A 24,127-nucleotide genomic window follows, 5' to 3' on the forward strand; every position below is an offset into this window, starting at 1 on the left:
TCAACCTGGCGATGGTCTTGGTCTGATGTTTCATTGTAGTCTGTCCCTGTTTTTGAGTGGCCTTGTTACACCAGCAGTTACCGTGGTCCAGTTCTCAAGAGGAAAAGGGAGTCACTTACATGGTAATAGTGTACACACATATATCATCCTTTGACATGTGAATACTATATTTTGGGGGTTGTTCAGAGCCAGAAAAGAACTTGGATCCATATAAGGTGTCTTATCAGCATCTCTTGGCTTTGCCTGAACTGTACCTTACTTATTCCTTTACTTCACATGAACCTTCAAACCCCACCTCTCCCATGAAATGTATTTATTTTTATTTTTAGAAAGACTATAGTAGGCTATCTGAACTTTCCCAGACTGTAATTTGTCTTCATCTTGTTTGTCTTTCTGGAGTGATTTCAGTCATAATCCAATTTCCAAAAGATAGTGCTTGCTACCTAAAATGATTTCTTAGGTATGTGTGGGAGGAAAAATAAAAAAGAAGAAAAGATGATAGATAGCTTTGTAGGAACCCGGGAACAATCACAGAAATGCTAAAGGGAATAATCACAGAAATGCTCAAGGGATCAACTGAAGCGAAATCTTTCAGGGAAACTGACTATTGCAGGAAATACTAGCATATCCTCTCCTACCTCCTCTCTGGTTTGTAGCCCATAATTTTTTTTGCTTATAATTTACAGGTATTTTTTTTTAAAAGATGTGGCTGTGTACTGCTGATTTGGCATGCCTGAAGGTCAGTTCTTGTACAAACTCTGGTGGGCATATGCTACCATTTGATCTTTGGCTACCATTTGATCAGGACCTCTTTAGTGATCCTGAATCCAAGAGTTATCTTCAAGATATTAGGACCTTATATTGTCTTTAATATGTGGGATGCTTAATTATACCAAAATGGTTTTCTTTAAATGCCACAGAGTTAAGTTGCTTGGTATTTCTATATGATCCTCTGAATTGATAAAGTAAGGAAACATAAAAGTAGGAAGAATAAAAGAAAGAAGGAAGGAGAGGGAGGAAAGGTTGGAATGAAGAAAATAATGAGCAGTGAGGCAAGAAAAAGATTGAGTTTGATTGGAAAGGAAGAAGTGAGAAATAATATTCACAAAAACATAAACATGTGCTTAACGCATGAACAATCTATAGGGAGCATCTATTTTGTTTTTTCAGGATGACTGTGGCTAGAAATAATTACCACAGAGTTTTTTGCTATCTCATCAGGCAACCAAAAGATAAACAGAAACATTCAAAATATCATATTATGATGGAGTGGAAAGATTTGTACTTCTGTATTTTAATCTATTCTGGGAGCAAAAAGTAAATAAATAATAATGCCCCAAATTCCCAATATCCAAAGGAAAACAACCAAGTTTACTTACATAAGTGATCAGTTCCTCTTAAGAAAAGGCGAACGTGTCTGCTTCCATAGGGAATAGCAACCACAGTGTCATTCACTAGAGAGAAACAAAGCAAAGGCTTAAAAACACATAATTTGATACAAAATTACTGATCGTCTCCTATAAAGGCACTGACTTACCACCTTTCTCTCAGCAAAATGACAATTTTTTTTTTATTGTTGTTCAATTACAGTTGTCGTCACCCCTCCCCCATTACTCTCCCTGGTCCTACCCTCCTCCCCCTCCCACATTCAATCCTCTTTCCCCTCCCCCGTTTTCTTTGTCCATGAGTCCTTTATATATGCTCCTTGACTAGACCCTTCTGAAGGAGAAGTTATCCTGTTATCCCCCTCCCCTCTGGTCACTGTCAGTTTGTTCTTTATTTCCATGATTCTGGTTCTATTTTGCTTGCTTGTTTGTTTTGTTGATTAGATTACAATTATAGGTGAGATCACATGGTATTTGTCTTTCACTGCCTGGCTTATTTCACTTAACATAATGCTCTCCAGTTCCATTCATGCTGCCGCAAAGGATAGGAGTTCCTTCTTTTTTCTGCTGCATAGAATTCTATTGTGCAAATGTACCACAGTTTTTTGATCTACTCATTTACTGATGGGCACTTAGACTGTTTCCAGCTCTTGGCTATTGTAAATTGTGCTATGAACATTGGGGTGCATAGGTTCTTTTGAATTGATGTTTCAGGAAAATCTTTTTTTTTAGGTCTTTAAAATGTGAACGCCAATATTTGGGCATCAAAATTTTTACTTTCCCCAAAATAAAATATGCCTAAAGAGCTGCTGACTAGCTAGCTCATGAGGGATCTGATCTTTAAAAAATATGTGAATTTTGATATATGAAAAAAGTGGATTTGCAAGTTTTCATTTCTGATTTTAAGTCCTGGGCTTATATTGCCACTTTCTCTAAATTAGAGCAATTGTGTTACATTACAAAAGGAAATTCTAGTCTTCCAAGGATGACTTTATTACATCAAAGTCTGGATTGCTTTCTAGCAAAGTAACTGTCTTGGATAAGTAGGACAGATAAAAATAGGGGAAACAAATATTTGTTTACGTTCTTTAAGCCCCTCTAGAGCAAAAGTCTTGTCTTCCAGTTCCTCAATATCCTTTACTCCAACTGCATTAAATACTATGTATAGTGAGTGTCCTAGAAATGGTTATTTATATCCCCTCCCATACTCTCTGTTTTGAAAAAATATGGGTGAATCACTGATTATTTATAAATGGATTACTTTCTACTGTGCTTGAAATTGAGCCTAAACTAATTGGAAACAGTCCCAAAACCCACATTAAAAACATTGAAGGTATATCGCATGTACCCCAAACACATCACTGACATTTAGCACTCCATTTGTGACAACAGTACCTCATACTTACGTGGCACTGAAGAGTTCCACTTTCACCTAAATTATACTATTTATTTCTTCATTCAAAACTTGTTAATATATACAAAGAATTTGCCACCATCTCCCTTTATGAAGAAATGAAGTCTTTGAGAAGCATAATGTGTAGTCCAAGGTCAAAGAACAGAAGGCAAAGGACAGCAGGTATTTTTTTTTTTATAAATGTAACAGCTGATCATTGTTTTGGGGTGTTTTTTAACTGCTGATTCTTTTTTTTTTTTTGAAAGATTTTATTTATTTATTTTTAGAGAGGGAAGGGAGGGAGAACGAGAGGGGGGTGGGGGGAGAGAGAGAGAAACATCAATGTACAGTTGCTGGGGGTCATGGCCTGCAACCCAGGCATGTACCCTGACTGGGAATTGAACCTGTGACACTTTGGTTTGCAGCCCGCACTCAATCTACTCAGCTACGCCAGCCAGGTGACAGCAGGTATTTTAAACCCACCAGCATATTCAGGAGCTCTGAGGGATCCCGTCTCACAAATATCTTTTCAATATTGTCCATTATCATCCCATCACTGAAAAAATTTAGTTTAAATAAAAGACTCTCAAAAGGCAGCCAATTTCTCTGAATTTCAATATATGATCTTGTCTCTAGGTGAATTTAATTTCAATAAATGAATCTCAGAAGTTCCCTAACTTCCCTGACCCTTAGTTATTCTGTTTGTAAAATGGGAAAAAACACTTCATGATATTGTTGTGAAGAGATATAGGTATGGCTGTAGATATAGATATAGAGATGCACCGTCTGGAACACAGTGTTTGGTAAATATTATTTTCTTCCCTCTATTCCAAATCTCTTTAAAAACAAAGACTATTTATATGATGTTTTTTAACACCTCAAGACCCCTCCAATGTAGCCAGCTGAATGAGAAAGAAGAATCACATGCCCTCAATTTCTTCCCCAAAGAGGTTACATTTATCAAGTTCTCTAAAATACTGAATATTCTACTCACACTACAACCTTCTAGTTGTTTTCAATGTCATACATTGTTAAAGAAAAGGCTGAATTTCAGATAGCTAAGAGTTTGTGGCTTGTGAGAACAAAATAACGTAAGGGGAATACAGAAAAGGGACAAAGAGTATTCAGACTGGGCCCACAGACCTCTAATGGCCTCGCATAAAGACATGGATGTTTAAGTTTACAAAAGTAACTCAAAGCAGTTAAAACAATGGGATTTCTAGAAATAGAAAGTCTTTGTTTATCCACAGGTCAAATAAAGTGCAAGCAAAAAAAGGACTGCTTTCTGTTTGGTCTGCAATGCTCTGCAGCAGTCTTCTGACCCACACACTGCTCAGGCGGCCTCCCTCTTGTTCTGCTAAGTGACTCACATTCCACATGCTGGGGCATTGATCTAGCTTTTGGCTGATGCAGTAACCTTTGCATGCTCCCCGAGGAAGATGAAGAGGAACAGCCAAGGTTGTTGGGGGAAGAGGGTGGGTTGGAAAGAGTAGACCTGGCAAGGATGGAATGTCTCCTGATGCCCTTGTGCATTTTTCTGGTCAAAGGAAATATGGAGCAAACTGAGCTGGTGTGAACTTGAACCATCAGCAGCACATAGCAACAGAGGTAGGATAGTCACAACCTATGCTTCTATGGTTCTGTAAAGGGCTAACAGACAACTGGCAAGTCACCAGGCAACCAGCAAATTCATTCCTTTATTCCACAAATGTTTTTGAATGTCTCCTAGTGTCAGGTTCCATACTAGGTACTAGAGATTCAGTGATGAACAAGATAAAGCAATAGCCCGACAGATGGCCCCTGAAAAAGGGACCTACAATTAAAAGTGTTGAAAATATCACATATTATTCCCTGTTCATGGAAATTTCCAAAGCACATTACTTAGTTTCTTAGAAGTCCTGAACCAAAGAAACCCCTTTACTCTATTTAACCCAGTGTGTCCCCAATGTGTTCATGCAGGGAAACCTTTTCTTATGTATCATCTGATAACACCAGCTGATACATCTCAGAATATACTTTAATATATGATGCTTATAATTTGACAAAAAGCAAGATGAAAAAAATTAATTTAATTTCCTGCATGTTGATAAAAAGCCAGTTTTTGAGCTGTATATGTATTAGAAATTGTCTCATTTGATGATAAACTCAATGACTAGGGGTGTGCTGGGGAGTCTTCTATTTGGAAACTACTACATTTGTGCACAGCGAGGTATTTAAGACATCCGAGAATGTGCAAGCAGTCTGGTTTCATCACTTGCCCCTCAGTAATTAATTCAGTGGGCACAGCTGTCAAGGCAGGTGGCCATGTCCTCTCCCACTGTGCTGCACAAACCTCTGGGGCCCCTTTCCCACAAAGCACACTGCTCTATGATCAAGTGCATCCGTCCTCATCTATTCTGGTTTTCTTGACACAACCATGATGTCAATCTTCAAAAGATATTTCCAGGTTATTAATCAACAATTCTAAAAGACCTGCTTCAGAGATCAGGTAACCTCTTTGTTAAAATGACAAGGTTTCCATGGGAATCATAAATCTTATTTCACATATGTGGGTTGCAACTTCCCTTTTTCAAGAAAATTGTTCTCAAGGATTATACCTACAGGATTTTGTCAAAAAAGTCTACAGTGTGCACTCTCTCTCTCTCTCTACATACACACACACACATAAACATATACATATATACATATATATATAAATATATATATTCTACATCTTTCTATAGAGTATTTTAGATTCAATTTTTAATCTTGTCATATGTGAATTTTTCTATGTGATTTATTGCTGTAACAGAGAAAGGTGAGAATAATAATGATAAATTTTGAAAAGACAGGGTTTCCTATTCTGATACCTGAACTTATCTTATTTTTAGACTTGTTGATAAGCTCCTGTTTTTAAAATCTTTTTTGCTCTAAGCCTTTGGGGCTGACACTCAGTCTTATCATTAATATTATTTTTTAAATGAATGAACCATTGTTAATGCAATTGGCTACATACACAAATAGTCCACCAATCTTGAGGCGGTTTTCATGGTATATTTTTAAATCTTCATGCCAACTCTATTACTCTTAAAATATATCCAATAAAATAAGATGAGCCCTGCCAACCTCCCCTCCTCCCTAGTTTATCAGTAATTGCACAAAGGAGGATATATACCGAATAGGTTTAATAAGATGCTTCCTCCCCCGGCCCCAGGCTCCTGTTTTGCATAGATCAAAAACTGAAGCCATCCTTGACTTCATGCTTGCAACTCAATCAGTTTGAAAGTCCTATTGTCACTAGAATAAAAAAGTCATATTTCACTGATTCTACCATATTTCACATTTTAAAATATATGAAATCAGAATGCATCTCCCAATCACTGGTGCCTTTTAGTCTTTCTCACCAAGGCAGTAACTCTGCCATGGTTATCTTTGCCTGCACAGGCACTAACATCAAAACACCCAGTATCAAACTTGCAAAATTGGTATCAGCGGGGGCTTAGAAGAAAATTCCAAGATAATAGTAGAGCACAGTTAATTTAACCTCTGGGGATAAAATTGTTATGAGGGCTGTAGGGAGATGTGTGAAAGAAGTGCTAAAGAACATCAAAGTGGGAGTCAAAAGCTGGCTAGGTCTATGTAATTGGAACTCTGAATTAAGAGACCAGCACCAAGACTTCTGCTTCCTGCCAAGACAAAGTAGTGGGGCCCAGGCACAATCTCCTACCTCAAACAAACAAAAGGTCAGGAAAAAAATATGAAACCATGGCTTTCAAGATGCAGGATATCAAGCAAAGAAGGTCAGTGATCCTTGAGAGTCAGGAAACAAAGCTGGTGTGCCTTAACACTGCTTCAGTTTACTGCCTCAAAAGACTTTCCAGGCGGTGGCTCAGAAAGTGGGAACTTACTGGGTTCCCTGAGTTGAGGAGCCAAAGCTAAGAGTTCAAGGAGATCAAGGTGGCTAGAGTTAGAAATAAGGACAAATTACCAGAGAGAGAAAAGCTGCATAAAGAGACAACTCTAGAAATTTGAGTGCTTCTGCAACAGGGTGCATCTGAAGAACTTGGCCAGCATTTTAATAATGTTAAAACGCTGCACCTGCACGGGGAGCCGGAGACATGGGTGTGACTCTAGCCCACAATATGTTGTAGCCGGAGGGGCTTCCTGCACCTGTGAGAGCGGCTTGGTGCTGGCTTCTGCAACAGTGCCACACCTGCCTGAACTAACTATGGCAGCCAAGAAAGGTGGAAAATATGGGAGTGCTAGCATGTGCAGCCAATTGTGGGAGGACTTGAAAATGAGGTTATGGAGAAGGTTCCAGGCTGGGATTTAATCAAAAAGGCAGGCAGCCATGTGGGACAATGGGAAACAATATGGGACCCGGTGGGACCATGCAGGAAATAAAGGGGGTGAAAGGGCTCATGGGTGAAACCACCCATGAGGTGGTACCACATGGTTTTGGATTAAGAACTGGAGATTGCAATGACACAGCTGATGGAGTCCAGCATGCATTACTGAGAGGAACCAGAGGAAGTAAGCTGTGGACTTTTTTTTTTTTTTTTAATTTTGGAGGACAGTACTTCTGACTGGCATGCTCTGAGACTGGCCTGACTGGGCAAAGGTAGGAAGGCAGGACTGTGTGTATGTGGGTGTATCTTTATTTCTAAATGGGTAAGATTTAACGGCAGAATTCAGCCATTTTTCTAAGTCTGTATAACTTTTAATTAAATAGCTCCTTTCCTTTTTACTAAACCCTGGCATTGAGAGCCACAGTGAATATGGTGGTGGGCATAAAGAACCTAGAGTAACAAAAGACCCCAGGGTGGGGGTTGTTCCTGCAACACTTCCTTCAGATGTCCAGCAGCACACTCATACCAATCAATCAGCACATGTATTTGAAGAAGCTACCTGAGGCTAGGAAAAGAACCACACCACATAAAAGGATTACAGGGATGAGTATCTGCCATGCACACAGGGCCTGAATAATAAATACCTTACCCCATCAGCCAGGCTGGAAAACTTCGTGTCATTGGACATGGAGTGCTCAGAAGGGTCTCGACCTGGCAGCAAGGCCCATCTAGCACTAACCCAAACATGGCTGTGGTCCCTGCCGCCAAGTTTTAAGATCCAAAAGGATCAAACTGATTTCAAATAACTTTACTGCTTCCAGAACAAAATTCAAGAATATTTATGGGAATACAAAAATTTCTAGCATTCAGCAAGATAAATTTTGCAATGTCTGGAGCCAGGTCAAAAATTATCAGTCATGAAAATTAAACAACAACAGCAGCAAAATAAAGCCCATATTGAAGAGAAAAATTAATCAAAACACAGAATAGACATTAAAATAGTGACACCTATATTCCATATTATTAAAAAAAATTAAGTACCAAACCAAAACAAAACAGAAAAAAACAACTTCAAGCCTAGGAAATTTCACAGATGAGTGGTACCAGGAACTTAAAGAAGAAAACAAGTTCTATACAATCTCTTTCAGTAAACAGAAGAGGAGGAATCACTTTCCAATTCATTGTATGAGGCCAATAATACACTTACATGAAAACCAAAGACAGTATAAGCACAGGATACTAGAGACAACTATCTCTCATAAAAATAGATGTAAAAACTCTCAAACAAAATGCTAGACATCAAGTTTAAGAATATATGTAAAGAATAATACACCATGATCAAGTAGAATTTACTCCCAGAATGCAAGGCTATTTAAAATCAGTAGCATCCATTACAAAAGTCTCAGCAAAACCACATGATCATATCAATTGAGACAGAAAGAGTATTTGACAAAATTCAATATTCGTTTATGATACTATCTCTGCAAATTAACAATGGATGAAAACTTCCTTAAGGTGGTAGAGTATCTGTAAAAAAAAAAAACCCTATAGCTAACATCATACTCTATAAAGAAAAATTGAATGCTTTTCCCCTTAAGAATGAAAATAAGGCAAGGATATCCAGTCTCACTTCTGTTCAACATTGTATTTGACATCGTTGCCAGTGCAGTAAGGCCATAAAAATAGCAAGTGATTTATAAATTAAAAAAAAAAAGTAAAATCATCCTGATTTGTAAATAACATGCTTATTTATGTAGAAAATCCCAAACCTCACATAACTAATAATTAAGTTTGGCAATTTTGTAAAACATGTGGCCAAGAATAAACTAGCAATTCCAAAAAACTAAAATAAAAATACAGTGCTGTTTGTAAGAGGTATAAATCCAATTAAAACATATAGGGTATGTGTGCTTAAAACTAATAAAGACTTTCCCTCCACAACCTTGCAGCACTTGTTGTTTGTTGATTTATTAATGATGGTCATTCTGACTGATGTGAAATGGTATCTCATTGTGGTTTTAATTTGCATTTCTCTAATGGCTAGTGATGTTGAGCATCTTCTCATATGTCTATGGGCCCTCTGTATGTCCTCCTTGGAGAAGTGTTTGTTCAGGTCCATTGCCCACTTTTTTCACTGGATTATTTGTCTTCCTGGTGTGGAGTTGTGTGAGTTCTTTATATATTTTGGAAATCAAATACTTCTCCAAGGCATCATTGGCAAATATGTTTTCCCATGCAGTTGGTTCCCTTTCTATTAGTACACTGTTGTTGGGAATGTAGATTGGTGCAGCGACTGTGGAAAACAGTATGGATTTTCCTCAAAAAAACTAAAGATGGAACTGCCTTTCAATCCAGTGATCCCACTGCTGGGATCCTGAATCACCAAATCAAAAGAACCTATACACCCCTATGTTCAGAGCAACACAATGTACAGTAGCCAAATGCTGGAAACAGCCTAAATGCCCATCACTAAATGAGGGGATTAAAAAAACTGTGGTAGATTTACACAATGGAATACTACGCAGCAGAAAGTAAGAAGAAACTCCTTCTTTTCACAGCAGCATGGATGAAGTGAAATAAGCCAGGTGGTGAAAGACAAGTAACATATGATCTCACCTATAATGGGAACCTAGTCAACAAAACAAACAAATGAGCAAAATATAACTAGAGACTTGGAAATAAAGAACAAACTGACTATGACCAGAGGAGAGAGGGGAGGGGGATTACAGGGGAAAAAGGGGAAGGGGGAAGCAAGGGAACACAAATAGAGGACTCATGGGCATGGACAATGGTGGGGGATTGACTGTGGGAGTTGGGAGGGCCAGGGTAGGAGAGAGCAATGGGGAAAAAGGCGAGACAACTATAACTGAATAAATAAAAAACAAAAAATATAAAAAAATAAAACTAATATAGACAGATGAGAGAAATTAAAGAAGACCTAAATAAATGCAGACATATGACATGTTTGTAGGTTGAATAGCTTAACATATTAGAGATGTCAATTCCCCCCAAATCAACCTGTAGAATTATAATAATTTTAATCAAAATCCCAGTGAGACTTTTGGTACATATGGAAAAACACATTTTAAAACTTGTGTGGAAAGGCAAAGAACTTAAAATAGAATAGCCAAAATAACTTTGAAAAGAAAGATAAAGTTGGGGAAATCAAGGCACCTGATTTTAAGATCTACTTTACAGCTAAGTAACAAAGACAATGTGGTATGTACAGTGAGAGATCAGAATGGACTCCAGAAACAGTCTCACACAGAAATGGACAAGGAATTTTTGACATTCTTAAAGGCAGTTCAAGGGAGGAAAGTTTGTCTTTTCAACAAATAAAGCTGAAAAAAAATGGACATCCTTATAAAAAATTGACCTAGATACACAAAAATTAACTCAAAATGGGTCATAGGTCTAAAGGTAAAATGTAGAACTCCAACACTTTTAAAAGAAAATATGAGAAAACTTCATGACCTGGGGTTAGGCAAGGAGGTCTTGGACTTGCACAATCCACGAAAGAAAAAAAAAGATCAACTGTTCTTTATCAAAATGAAAATTTTGGCTCTGTGAAAGATAATATTAAGACATTGTAAAAAAACATTTTAAAAGCTACCTACTGAGAGGAAATGTTTTCAAATAATGTATCTGACAAAGGACTTGCATCCAGAATATATCAAGAGCTCTTAAAACTCAACAGTAGGAAACCTAATAACCATTTTTTAAAATAGGCACAAGACTTGAACTAATATTACACCAAAAAGGAAATAAACACACATGTTATAGCAAAATAATTCCCACCTCCCTTCTCCTGCTAAGATGTCCCCTAGACCTATGAATATGTTGCATTACCCTAGCTTATTGGGACAGACCCAGTGTAGTCTTGAGCATCTTTCAAATTGGAAGAGGGAAGCAGAAGAAGTTAGAGTCACAGAGATCTGGAGTGCTATGCTGCTGGGCTCTGAAGATGCCAGGGAAAGAAGATAGCCTCCAGAAGCTGGACAATCAAAATAAAAGAAAATAAATTCTTCCCCAAAGCTTCCAGGAGGAACATAGCTCTACCAGCACCTTGATTTTAGCTCAGTGGGACCCGTTTTAGACTTCTGACCCTCCAGAACTGTAAAATAAGTGTGTTGCCTTAAGCCACTAAGTTTGTGGTAATTTGTTACAGCAGCTATTGGAATACAACATGAAAAGAGGTTCAATATCATTAGCCATTGGAAACAGGCAACTTAAAGCAATGATGAGATACTACTATGCACCAATTAGAATGTCTCAAGTAAAAATCTACTGACAATATTAAATTATGGTAAGAGTGCTGAGCAACTGAAACTCAGACTTGCTGGTGGAAATGCAAAATAGTAAGACACTCGGAAAAATAGCCTAGCCTGTTCTTAAAATGCTAAATATACACCTACTATATAATCCAGTCATTCTAATCTCAGAAATTTACCCAGGAGAAATGAAAGCATTTTTTTGTCTAAAGACATGAATGTTCATTTCAACTTGTGAGAGCCCCAAAGTAGAGACACCCCAACTATCTAGCAACAGGTGGATGAATAAACAAACTGTGGTATGTCCATACAGTGGAATTATCACAGTAATAAAATACTGATACATGCTACACTATTAATGAATCTCAAAATAATTATGCTGAATGAAAAAACCAGATGGAAAAGAATATATGTCTTATAAATTCATTTATATAAAATTCTAGAAAAATGCAATCTAATCTATAGTGACAGAAACAGGGCAGGAGGGAACAGAAGGAAGGATTACAAGAGGAATGAGAAAACTTTTCAGGTGATGGGGGGTTATGTCCATGATCTTGACCATGGTGATGGTTTCACAAGTGTATGTATAGGTTGAAATTTATTAAACTGTATACTTTAAACGCCCAGCTTATGCTATATCACTTATATCTCAACAGAGCTGTTAAAAAAGAGCCCAGTACCAATGGATTTTATTTCTTGTGTGGATTCTTTGAAAAATACTGTATCATAAGTACCTTGATGACATGTGGAAGTAGAATGAATCCAAAATGATTAAAAAGAATTAAAGTTTGAGAAAAACTTTAATTCTATCAATTTGTTTCAGTTTTATTTTCCGTTTCTGGATGTATAAGAGTAATGCAGTATAGGATAAAAATATATGTATATCTGAAATAGATCTATTCATAGCTATCAGGTAAAAGCCCTGAGTGGTCAGAAGACATTGTGTCATAGTTTAATTTCAATGGCAGCTCCTCTCTCTATCTCTCTTTCTCTCTCTCTCAGTGGGTTTATAAAATAATAGTATATCTTTCAGCCAATGATGTCTTAGATTCAAAGACATGTAATATATCCCAGATTGGATCTTCTCATCACCTTCAGGGCTACTACCATGGCCCAAGCCCTCCTCAATCCTGCCCTGGCTTTGTGTAATAGACTCCTGCCTGCTTTTCTTAGTTTCACAGTTGGACCCTTATGATGTGTTCTTGGTATAGTAAATAGAGTGATCCCTTTAAAAAGTAAATCAAATCAGATAATTCCCCTGCTCAACATTCTCCTGTAATGTATCTCATTGAGATTAAAAGCCAAAATCCTTACAAAATCCTGCAGTGTCTGTGCCATTCTTCACCACACACCAATTTCTTTGCTTTCCAAGAAGTATGTTAAGAATGCACCTACCTCAGGGCCTTTGTACCTGCTGATCTCGATGTCTGAAATTCCCTCACTCTGACTTTTGCATGGTGTGTCACCTATAACTCCCTTGGATCATTGTTCAAATGTCACCTATAAGTGAATCTTTCTTCATAACCTATTTACCATTGCAACTCCCTTCCAACACCCTTGGCTAGCAGTCCAATCTTCAGTTCTTCTTCCCTACCTTACATTTTTCCAGTTTCCTTCCCTGCCTTACTTTTCTCCTGCCACTGTATGACACATATATATTTTATTTAGTTGTTTGTTTTGTCCTTTTATCTGTCTTTCCCTCACACCAGCATGTAACCCACAAGAGAAAAATGGATTTTTATCTGTTTTGTTCTTTCCTATGTTTCTAGTACCTAAAACGGTTCCTCAACATATATCACGTACCCAAGACATATTTGTTGTTGAATAAATGAGTGAATTCCTGCTGACTAAACAAATAGATGGATGAGTAGCTTATAGTATAACCTGAAGTTCAAGGTAGAAATTTCTTTAAAATTTTGTGCTTTCTTTAAAGTATTCATATATATTATTCATCATATATATATATATTATTCATCATATATATATATATATATAATTGTTTTATTATGAACATCCTTTATCTCAAAATCTTTGAGGCAGAATGACAGTCCAGGAATATGTTTACTCATCACTCTTATAAATCAGCATATGCCACAGTGTGAGAAGCAAAGCCAAGCATTAGGAGCTTCATTTTATCTTGATATAAATTCATTTATCCAGCTCTTGCCACTCAGGAGAGGTGGAGAGAGAGCTCTAGGATTCCCAAGAGATTTCAAAACATGTAGAAGTTTGCAAAGCTGGAGACACCAAATTGATAGCAAATAGGCTGGCTCTACATCTGAGTAGGTCTCTATACATTTAGAAAACACATAATATGGTACAAGCCAATAAAATTTGGGGGAAAATGAGTTTTTAATACCAAGAATCAAAAGTTGGTTAATGCTAGCTAAATTTGATTATTTGATATTGGGTTGGGGAAGTAGAAATGAAGTGATCAGGGAAAAATGGAAACAGTGAGTGCTGTTGGTGGACAGCTTTTTGTTTCAAAAAGGGTGAAAGGGCTGGATTGAGCCCCTTTTCTGTTGTCTGTATTTGTATTAGGCAAAAATAATGTCTTTTAATAGAAAGATGGTCTCTCTTTTACTTGACAGTGAATGGCAGCCATTTGATAAGTTCCTCCTACTCTCTTCCTTCTGGCACTTTCCAGCATGGTCTTTCTCCACTCTCCTGTTTTTCCTTTGTTCCCCCAAGCCTTGATAACATAGGGAAAAAAAGTTGGATATAAGTTTAGAAGAAAATGAGTTCAATGTGGAGATTCTGAGTGCTAGGAGTTCGAAAGAGCATGTGGCTGGCTCGCAGTTCTTTTGGCAGAGTCTGGGGGGAGACCTGGCAGAAGTCCTCCAGGCCTTCACGGGTGGAGGGCTGCACACCTGGCCCATACACTGGGCCCCACAGAGCAGCCTAATCTTCCCAGCCTGTGGGTCACCCCACAGTCTGTAAATTTGGGTGGAAGTTTCTTCTGGGGTGGAGAAAACATAAACGAGACAGTTTGTTCAGCATCTGCTATAGATTGTGGTGAGGTGCATGCATATGCTGGGCTTTATTGATATAAATCATTTTGTCATGAGGCATCATCAGCACTAAGGTAAACGAACCAATTGCATTTTGTCATTATGGAAAATCGTCAGGTTGTGTGTTCTATAATTTACCCACTGTCGGTTTTGAATAGAGCACTTTGCACTGAGGGATTTGTCATATTTGCAGACTCCAAGATGACTTATGACTGTCAATTTGCTCCAGTTTGTTCCTTCATACTTTCTCCACCTTTCCTCCAGTGATTCAGGCCTCACAGGTCCCCAGGTCACCCTCCAACAGGAGGGTAAGAGGAATATCTATCTGATCAGTGTGTTCAGGCTCCTCTATGAATGAGGACCTGAATGGGGGTTGTGGGCATGGGATACCAGAAGGAATAAAGGAAAAACATGCCCTTGGAAGGTGTGATACAGCAGGTACTGCACACGTACCTGCCATCTTTTTGTGACTAACAGAAAATTCTAGATTCCTAGAGAAGAGCACTTACTCAGTTATGTGACACAAATAAATAAATGAAAATTACCCTTTCCAGTATTCCTTAAAGAGTTCTATAAAAGTGACCTTCTAGATATAACATTTTTCAAATATATCCCACCATGATCTCAGAGATTTACAAAAGAATTATGCCTTTTCTGGTTTCCATTGTCTAAATTCTTTAATTTTTCATTTTACAGAAAACACTACTGACACATGACCAAAGGAAAAAATCTTGTGTGAATGTACTATATCAATGTCTAACTGCCTCATGGTTCATTCTCTCTGCCAGAGTATTTAAATTTTTTTTCCTCACAATCCCATTTCTCACTGCCTGCAGGGGTGTCAGAATGTGGAGAGTCCCCAAAGCTGGCACCTCCAATGTTTCGTTTATTTAAAAGGCCCTCGCCTTTTCTCCTGCCACCTCTTCCCCCCTAGAGCCTAGTTCTTTTGCCTTTTCATGACTTCTCGGAATAATTCTCCAGTACGCGCTGCCTTTCTTCTTGACCTGCAAGTCCATTTAAAGCCACAAACCTCTCATATGTCAATTGTTTTCCTTCACCTACTCACAAAGTATAGTGTACAAACTATATTCAGTAAAGACATTCATTCTCATTTTTCAAGGCAGAGGAGACTCAATCAAGGATCTATGGAAGGATTCTGGATTTTGGCAAAATCTGGAGACAATATGCCAAGCAAGGTCAAATTATTCTAAAAATGCAAGTCCTCGGCACAAGGGCTGTCTTACTTCTGTCTGTATATGCTGCAACACCTAGCACAGTGACTGTCACAGAGAAGTGTGTTCTAAAGTGAACTAGATTGATGTGTGACTCCACTGTTGTGTTAGGTATTATGAGAACATATGCCACCTACCCTGGCAGGACCCAGCTAGGCAGATATCTGAGCTACCTTGCCTTGATCCATCTAGCTTCTTTATAAATACCCCACCAAGGACAGAATTGTGGGACAGTTCAGAGGAATAAATATATGCTTAGGCTCTGGAATAAGACTCTGGGCTTATATCTTGAGTTGGATGCTTTATAGTTGTAGGACTCTGAGCAAGTCACATAATGTAAGTCTCAGTTATCTCATTGTAACATGAAGATAAACAGGACCTTGCTAAAAGATTGTTATAAGGATTAAATGAGATGATCATGTACAGTTTCCAGCACATACATAAACAGAGCAAGCATACATTTATTGTGCTGGTATAGCACAAAAAGTCACTGAATGGCTTCACAAAATCACTGCCGGATGTTAATTCTGAAAAAAACCTGTGACTAGCACTGATCCAAGTTCAGTTTATATAATGAAGACCACACAATTTCACCACAGTCAGAGTGAATTATTCTGATCTGTCCAGGCTCCCTGCTGTCTTCCACCATGCACATCTGAATACATGCGAGGTAGCAGCTGGGATGCAGTCCGTCCTCATGCTGGGAAATAAGCTCATGCCCGCATGTAGACCCATGTCTAGTTTATTCCTAATGTGCCTCAGAAGGAAAGGTTTCCTCTTTGGGTTTGCAATGGGTGACCTGATTTGCCTCACCTAAACTAATCCACAAAGCAGGGTCATGAGTTTTTGCACAATATTTTCAGGTTTGTGTTCATTTTGGTGAAGGTATCATTCACTAATTGCTGAGGGGAGCTAAGCACGGGTGGGAGGGGAAGGAGATAAGTCAAGAGGCCCGGAGATCGCCCCATCTCTGTGGTGTCTTACATTTGGTTGCGGAGAGCTGGGGTTTATAGTGCCCTCGGACCAGCCTGCAGGTGGACCCATCTCCATTGCAAACTCCACAGTTATCTTCCTTGGCGATGCTCCCAAGCTGGTGATCACAGCCAACAATCTAAGAAGAGAGAAAGATGTGTAATTCAACCAGGTTCCCTGCTGCTGGACCACAGACCCCCCATCATCCTTGAAGAGGACTAAAGCATGTTTCCCATAAAGGGGACTGAATTTAGCTGAATCAAGCTGAAGAAAAGAAACAGCATGGATAAAGATGTTTTATAGTTCAAAAAAAACAAACAGAAAGATAGTTGGGATCAGGGAGGGAGGGCAGAGAAGAGAAGAGGAAGGAGGGAAACAGGCAGGGTGAGAAGGTGAAGAAGAGAGGAAGATCTTGCACTATTGATAGTGTAGAAACTTAATTCAACAGTATTCCCACTGTTAAGAGTTATGATTCACCCAGATCACACACACACACACACACACACACACACACACAAATACAACCATGAGGTAACTGTTACAGGAAAAACTTAATGAATAATCTCCATGTTTCATATGTTCCTTAGAATGTGACATGCACAGGGGTAGGGGTTTTGTATATTGGGTTCATCGATGTATTCCAAGCAACTAGAACAGTGCCCGGCAAATTGTAAGACTTAATAAATATTTTCTGAATGGTAATGAAAATACTTCTTTTTCTAGCTACGAGAAGAAAAACAGAATCACACAATCAGCTGAAAGAAACAAGGTTGCTGTACATGTGTGTGGTGGACGAGGCGGGTGAGACGGAGGGCAGCAGAGACACCCAACACTGAGAGTGTACTATGTGCCTGGCACTGACTGTACCAGGCACAATGCATGTAGCTCATTAATTCAAAAGTCATGCAAGATAGCCCCATTTTATAGGTGAGGTCATGAAGTCTGCTAAGGTCACTTAGTTGTCTTGCCAAGGTCACTTAGTTAATAAGCGATCAAGTTCTAAATGCATCTAACAAAACATTTATAGTTAATCCAAGTCAGACTTAACAAAATCACAAGCACTTATCGAGTATATGGGCAAACTCATTTGTATTTTTACTCTTTCCTTTCCAATGTTCAAGTAAAAAAAAGATTCAAATCCAAACTCTACCATTGTATTTCTCTAGTTCTCATTTGATCTAGTATCAAAACACTTATTCCACTCCCAACCTATTTCAACTAATGTCTTTGATAAAATAAAGTGGAACTGTAATGACCTTTAAAGGGGCTTATCTCCACAAAGTCCCCACAATTTGTCCTTTTAAAAATCTGGTTGTTAATATGACCTTTCTTTGAGGTCTGATTTTTCCTTTCTGTACCTTTAATTAATAATTGCAAACACATGTTTAGACAAAGGCTAGAATAATACAATTATTTAACATTGTGTTTAAATGTACTATGTTTTTAAAAGTGTTAATGTGTATTTTTTTTTCATTTAAAGCACATAGGCCTTTAAAATAGCCTGACAAAGCACCCACTCCTTCAACAGTTGTACCTGTTTTGAAATGTAAAGATATCATTTAGAGCATACTTTAGTCTTGCCTAGATCTTAGCTAATTAGGAAGTAAGCAAAAAGCAAAGTTGGCAAAGGAAAAAAAATCACAACAGAATATGTGAAAATTAAATCATCTGAGTGCCTTAGTAGGGTCGAACCCTTAGAGAAAACATGACAATGTTAATTTAGGCAGAAATCAAAGAGTCTTTGACTCTGCTGTTGTTTGGATTTGGAAAGAGATGAACTTTATCTTACAAGGTACTCAACCCTGTTGCAGGACAAGATGGGCAGTGGGCATGGGTAAACACTCTCAGGTGTCTCGAAGCTAAGTAGGTTTATTTTTTAAATTAAAGAAATTTCAGGTTTCTCAAAAGATTTGTTTTTTGGGAAAGTTTTTAATTGGTTCCAATGTCTCTAAAGGAGCCAAAAAGAAGATAATCATGAAACTCTCTCTAATCCCAAAGATTTCTTGTGCCTCTAAAGCCATTTTAAGAAAAGAGCAACCCCGCTTCACAGATCCAAAGTAACAGTCACGTTAAGGACGGCTAAATAGAAGGTGACACATTTTAAGGCTGACTCAGGCAGACCACCAATGGCTCTCCATGCAGGCTCACAGACCCCAGGATATGAACCAAATCAGTTCTAACTGGGATTTGTTTAACTTCAGAATTGAAAAGACAAACATCACCCTGACACAATTCCTTCTCCCCGCCCCATAATTCCTTTTGAAGATGCCAGAAATTTCTTACTCAGTTACTTTTAAAATGTGGAATACTTTATCATCAGATAAAATGTTATTTAGGGCCAAGTGGAAAATTATTTGCAGTGATATCAGGAACATTATTAACATATCTTAATCTTTTGATTTTTTATAACTGTTAGATTAATTAAAAACTGGTTGAATTTATTTTAATAGCTATCATTAATAATGGAGAAAAATAGGAATATAGAACTGGGCTTAACTGGCAGGTATAATGTCCGACCCTCTGTGCCTTTGCACATGCTAATACTTCTGCGTGGAAATAATTCTTTATTGGCAAACTCCTATTTCTTTATTTGACAAACTTTCCCAATTCCACATTTGGCAAACTCCTATTCATCTTTCAAACCCCAAAATCATCTCAAAAAATCATTCTCCAGATTCCAGAGTTAACTGTTTTACTGCTTCATGCTTCCTTAGCCTTTTGCTCATAACTCCATGTGGGAGGGATAAAGGTTGCCATTCAGTATCCATCTTCCCTATTTTTCTCAGTAACAAAACTTCAATTTTATTTTGGGTGGTGATATATCCAGTTAAAAGAATATATTGCTCATTGGCTATGTGACGAAGTTGTAATTAGTGAAATAAAAACACAAATATGTGGGATTCCTAGGAAGGCAACTTATACAAGTTGACTTAGCTGGGGAAGGTCCCTTCTGTTCTTTGCCTGCCTGCCTTCCTTCCTTCCTCCTTCCTCCTGTCTACCTTCCTCTCCCTTCCTCCCTTCCTCCCTCCCTCCCTCCTTTCCTGTGTTTCTTCCTTCCTGTTGACTCCAGTTGCTGTCTGGAAGAATGAGACAGTCCTCAAACTGGAGCCTTGCTTTAAGGTAGGCAAAGCAGAAAGGGACAGAACCTAGTCCTACAATCCTTCTTGGACTGATCATATTTTGCCTTGACTTTTGTGAGAGAGTAAATTCTGTAAGCCAGTATTCTTTTGAGGTTTCTTTTACATGTTCTCAATTCAAATAGTTATATAACTTATACTGAGTTTAATCTATTAAGATGTCTGTCTCTGCATGAGATTGTGAGCCCCTGTTGTATTAATGTTTGTTATTTCTGCCACTTAACAGAGTTTGACATTTGAAATGCACAATGAATGTTGTTGAATCAGTGAAACACATAACACCAAACATAATAATTTGCTAATAATTTCAATGCAGGCTACAGAGAGGCAATCTGAGATTGCAATCATTGATGACACGCATGTATACAAAATGTGCATGTTGTGTGTTTGTGTGTTTGCGTGTATCTGTGTACACAGAGAAACAGATATACCATTAAGGACAACTAGAGACCAAACTTGACTCTCTGTCCTGATGCATGAAGAAGAATTAATGTGAAGAGCTGTGGCTGGTGTGGCTCAGTGGATTGAGTGCCAGCCTGCAAATCAAAGGGTCGCCAGTTTGATTCCCAGCCAGGACATATGGCTGGGTTGAGGGCCAGGTTCCCAGTCCCTACTGAATGAAAGGCAACCACACATTGATGTTTATCTACCTCTCTTTCTCCTTCCCTTCCATTCTCTCTAAAAGTAAATAAAGTCTTAAAAAAAAGAATTACTGTGAAGAGGTACACTTTTTAAGAAACTATGTCCCAAGCACCTACACTCATTACTAGTGAAATGTCATGGAAGGCAATGTTCAGGTCACTGAGTTCCCAGACCCACCCCATTCTGGACCAAACATTAAAGTGAGATAATGACCACTCATAACTTGGCAATTGCATAGAATTCTTTTGTAAAGGATGGAAGACTAACTGGATATTTTGGATATGGATATTTTGGATATGGATATTTTGGCCTAATGCAGTTTATTAGTATTCTGCTATTAGGTGACAGCTCAATACTGTGGTCTAACCCCTTCCACACCCATTTAAGATGATTGCACAGTGTTGTTTTCCTTCCTGCTTCCCTTCCTTCCTTCCTTCCTTCCTTCCTTCAACAAAGTTTTTGTCTCTGGTGACATAAAATGTGAGAAATTCCAAGATGTTTTTATGATTTAAACACCCTTAGCAAGGACATCAATTTTTGCTTTTCTATCTTAAATATATGTCTTTTGCATATATATATATATATATATATATATATATATATACACACACACAGACATGCACCCTTCCGTCTTTTGAGCAGAACACACACAGTTAGCAGTGCTTATACTCCTTCATTCTTCCTCAGGGTTTGCTATATGTAGGGGGAAAAACCTCTCTCCAAACAGAGAAGTAGGACTATCACATCCAGTCCAAGTTGGCTCACAGATGTTTAGCATGTCATGCAGATTTTAGGCATCAGGCCTGCAGTATGTGCTGATAGAGGTTTCTTCCTTCACTCTACACAGCTGATAGCAAGTGAACAGGCAGAACACAAGACTGAAACTCTCTAGACACTGAAATATGTACAATAAAATGTCTTCACTAGGAGCCACAGGAGAAGAAAAGATCACATAAATAATTTGAAGAGTGTAAATAAACACAATCCATAAGCAGATACCATGCCCCAGACTGACATGCTTAGGTAGGTTCACACTGGAAACATTTCAAATGGTTTCCCATAAGAACCTCAATTTCTAGCATTAAATACTGAGCCAGTGATGTCAAGCTTTTCTTGGTCCAACACCATGAGGTAAGAAATTTTTAAATCCCTTTATTTTCAGCACTGGGAAAGACAAATATGGAAAACTAAACTTTGCAAATCTGATCACAGCTGGTCTTATTTATAATTATTTAATTCAGACAGAACTTTATGGGGAAAAGTGTGCTTTTATACACATTATAACTCACTATTTTTGTTAACAGAGAAGATAGTATATCTCCAACATTATCTTTAAAAGATTTAGATATTGATTGATTTGCTTATGCCTTACCTTATTATAAGATTTCTAGCATATACATATAATGCAACATGATGTAATTCTTGAATGAAATGGAAAAATGGGAAAAAGAGAATAATGATGGTAAGAAAGATGAAGAAAGCCATAAACAAGACAACTGCATAGAATACACACTGTAAAGTCCTATACATTTGCTAGAGGGGGGTCACATAGGTGGATGTGAGCTTCCTAGAAATGAGAACATCAGGAGTTACAAGGCTGGCAGCATCTCCCAGATCTTTTAGAAAATGTACTTGGATAGGGTAATGCATTCCTTGTAATAGATGCATATTAAATATTTATGTAATTAATGAATGACAAGCTGGCTCAGGAGAACTGAGAGTACTGGAGTCCTGGATATACATGTGCTATGAGTGTCCTGAAAGAGTGTCACATAATGTCCTAATAACATCTGAGTAAATAAGTACAAGGATTTTTAAATAACTTGTTTTTCAATAACCTTTGATGAATCCTAATAGTCAGGGAACATTGGATAAAAGCAAATTTAAGAAGCCAAAGCAAATCGTCCAGGCACAGAGCGTGGTAATGATCTGATTTTAAAAAAGGATAGATGGTACAGTACTTAGAGCTGGGCTGGCAAAAACATGGCCCACATGCAGCTGCTTCTCCTGGCAGGATCCACAGCAGACATTGCTAATCAAGGGTAGCACTCTCTGCCACTGAGATTGCATGTGGTCCCAGATCTTCTACTACATTGTGCCCTTGAAGCCAAATCCAATAGATGATAGCTATCATGCAAGGGGACTAAGCCAATATACCATCCCAGAGTCAGGGAAATGAGGTGGCTGACTATCTTTTAGGCAATTCTCCAGAATTTCTCTTAACATTGATATTCTCTTAAGATATGAATGATTCAAGCACAGATTATAATACTGTGGTTTAGAGAAGATAAACAACTTACCTAAGGTTACATAGCTGGTAACTAACACAACCAAAATTCTAACTTGGGATTCCTAAGTATACTAGGATGCCTGTGAGCCATGAAAACACACTATGAAGTATTTATTATGGCAATGGTGAACAGTGATAACAAGGTTGAATATTTCTATCCAGATCACTACCACTAGAGGCAGATTTATGCACAGGGATGAACAGATGGCTGCATCTGTGCAATGTGATTTGGAAGCACATATAGGAAGTTAATGGGAAGGTACCACTCTGCATCTATACCTCTGTTCCACACCTCCCTGACTATCCCCTCCCCCACCCTCACATACATATGTGTATATGTAAAAGCTACGCCTTTCATGGTTTGCTGTGGAGGCCTAAATTTCCTCCATTACAGACTTGTTTCTTTTCAAATACAGTTTTCAGTATGAGGAAATAAGATCCCTGGTCATTCACAAAGGTGCTAATAGTGGTCCATGAGCTATGTTTAGTATTTCCAAAAGCCTAATGGAAATACATTTATCTGCAATAAAACCACATAAGGTCACCAAAACACCAACCATCTCATCAAATAAGCTGAATCCTAATATTTATTGTTTAATTCTTAATTGTACTCCGGACTTCAAGTCATAAAATAGGAAAGCAAATTATTACTTAATACCTTCAGTGTTATGAGTGAATGGAAACTTCCAAAACATAAGGCCCACAGGAACAAAATAATAAAGCACTTCTTTGTCTGAAAAAGTTGTGAACCACTGCTGTAGTCCTTGGTTTGTTGTTCAAATACCTTTGGGAGGATTAACACATGAAGCTGTTGATTATACAATACTGAAATTACATCAAATCAAGTGAACATGAGGCATTGTGCTGGCTATTATGGTGCTATGGGGAATACACATAAGTAGTAGTGGGCATGGTCCCAATTGAGGGTGAATGGGCTTGAGCAGATCATTCCCTCAAACTAGGTGGAAATAGAAAGGGAATAAAGTCACTGTGACTAAAGGTTGAAGTTGCATGGAGGAGGAGAAAGCATAGGGGAAAGCCACCTGCAGAAGGGTAAGTAAAGAAGTGTTTGCCAAGCACTTGCTGTATTTGGGTATAATGCATATCTTCTCAATTCTTTTTTTTAATAATTAAGATTTTTAAAAAAATTTTTAAAGATTTTATTTATATTTAGAGAGGGGAAGACAGGGAGAAAGAGAGAGAGAATCAATGTGTGGTTGCCCTTACATGGCCCCCACTGGGGACCTGGACTGCAACCCAGGTATGTGCCCTGACTGGGAATCAAACCTGCAATACTTTGGTTTGCAGCTTGTGCTCAATCCACTGAGCTACGCCAGCCAGGACAATGAATTCTTATAATATCCCTGAAAATTATCTACAATTATATCTATTTCACAAAAATAAAATGGAGGCTCAGAAAGGCTCATCAATCTGTTCAAGATCACATTACCAGGAATTGGTGGTGC

General features: G+C 38.1%; 1 protein-coding gene across 3 annotated transcripts in view; it reads right to left on the minus strand.

The window, feature by feature from the left end:
• Positions 1-24,127, minus strand: part of ADAMTSL1 (ADAMTS like 1) — a 907,410-nt gene that overhangs the window by 259,736 nt on the left and 623,547 nt on the right. For all 3 annotated transcript variants that reach the window (XM_036021558.1, XM_036021557.1, XM_028519737.2), the window contains 2 exons: positions 16,605-16,731; positions 1,380-1,454 (listed from right to left, as the gene is read on the minus strand). In XM_036021558.1, coding sequence (XP_035877451.1) covers positions 1,380-1,454; positions 16,605-16,731 — 202 coding nt within the window. The remainder of the gene's footprint in view (positions 1-1,379; positions 1,455-16,604; positions 16,732-24,127) is intronic.

This window comes from Phyllostomus discolor, chromosome 3, assembly GCF_004126475.2.
Source record: "Phyllostomus discolor isolate MPI-MPIP mPhyDis1 chromosome 3, mPhyDis1.pri.v3, whole genome shotgun sequence".
Classification (NCBI taxonomy): domain Eukaryota; kingdom Metazoa; phylum Chordata; class Mammalia; order Chiroptera; family Phyllostomidae; genus Phyllostomus; species Phyllostomus discolor.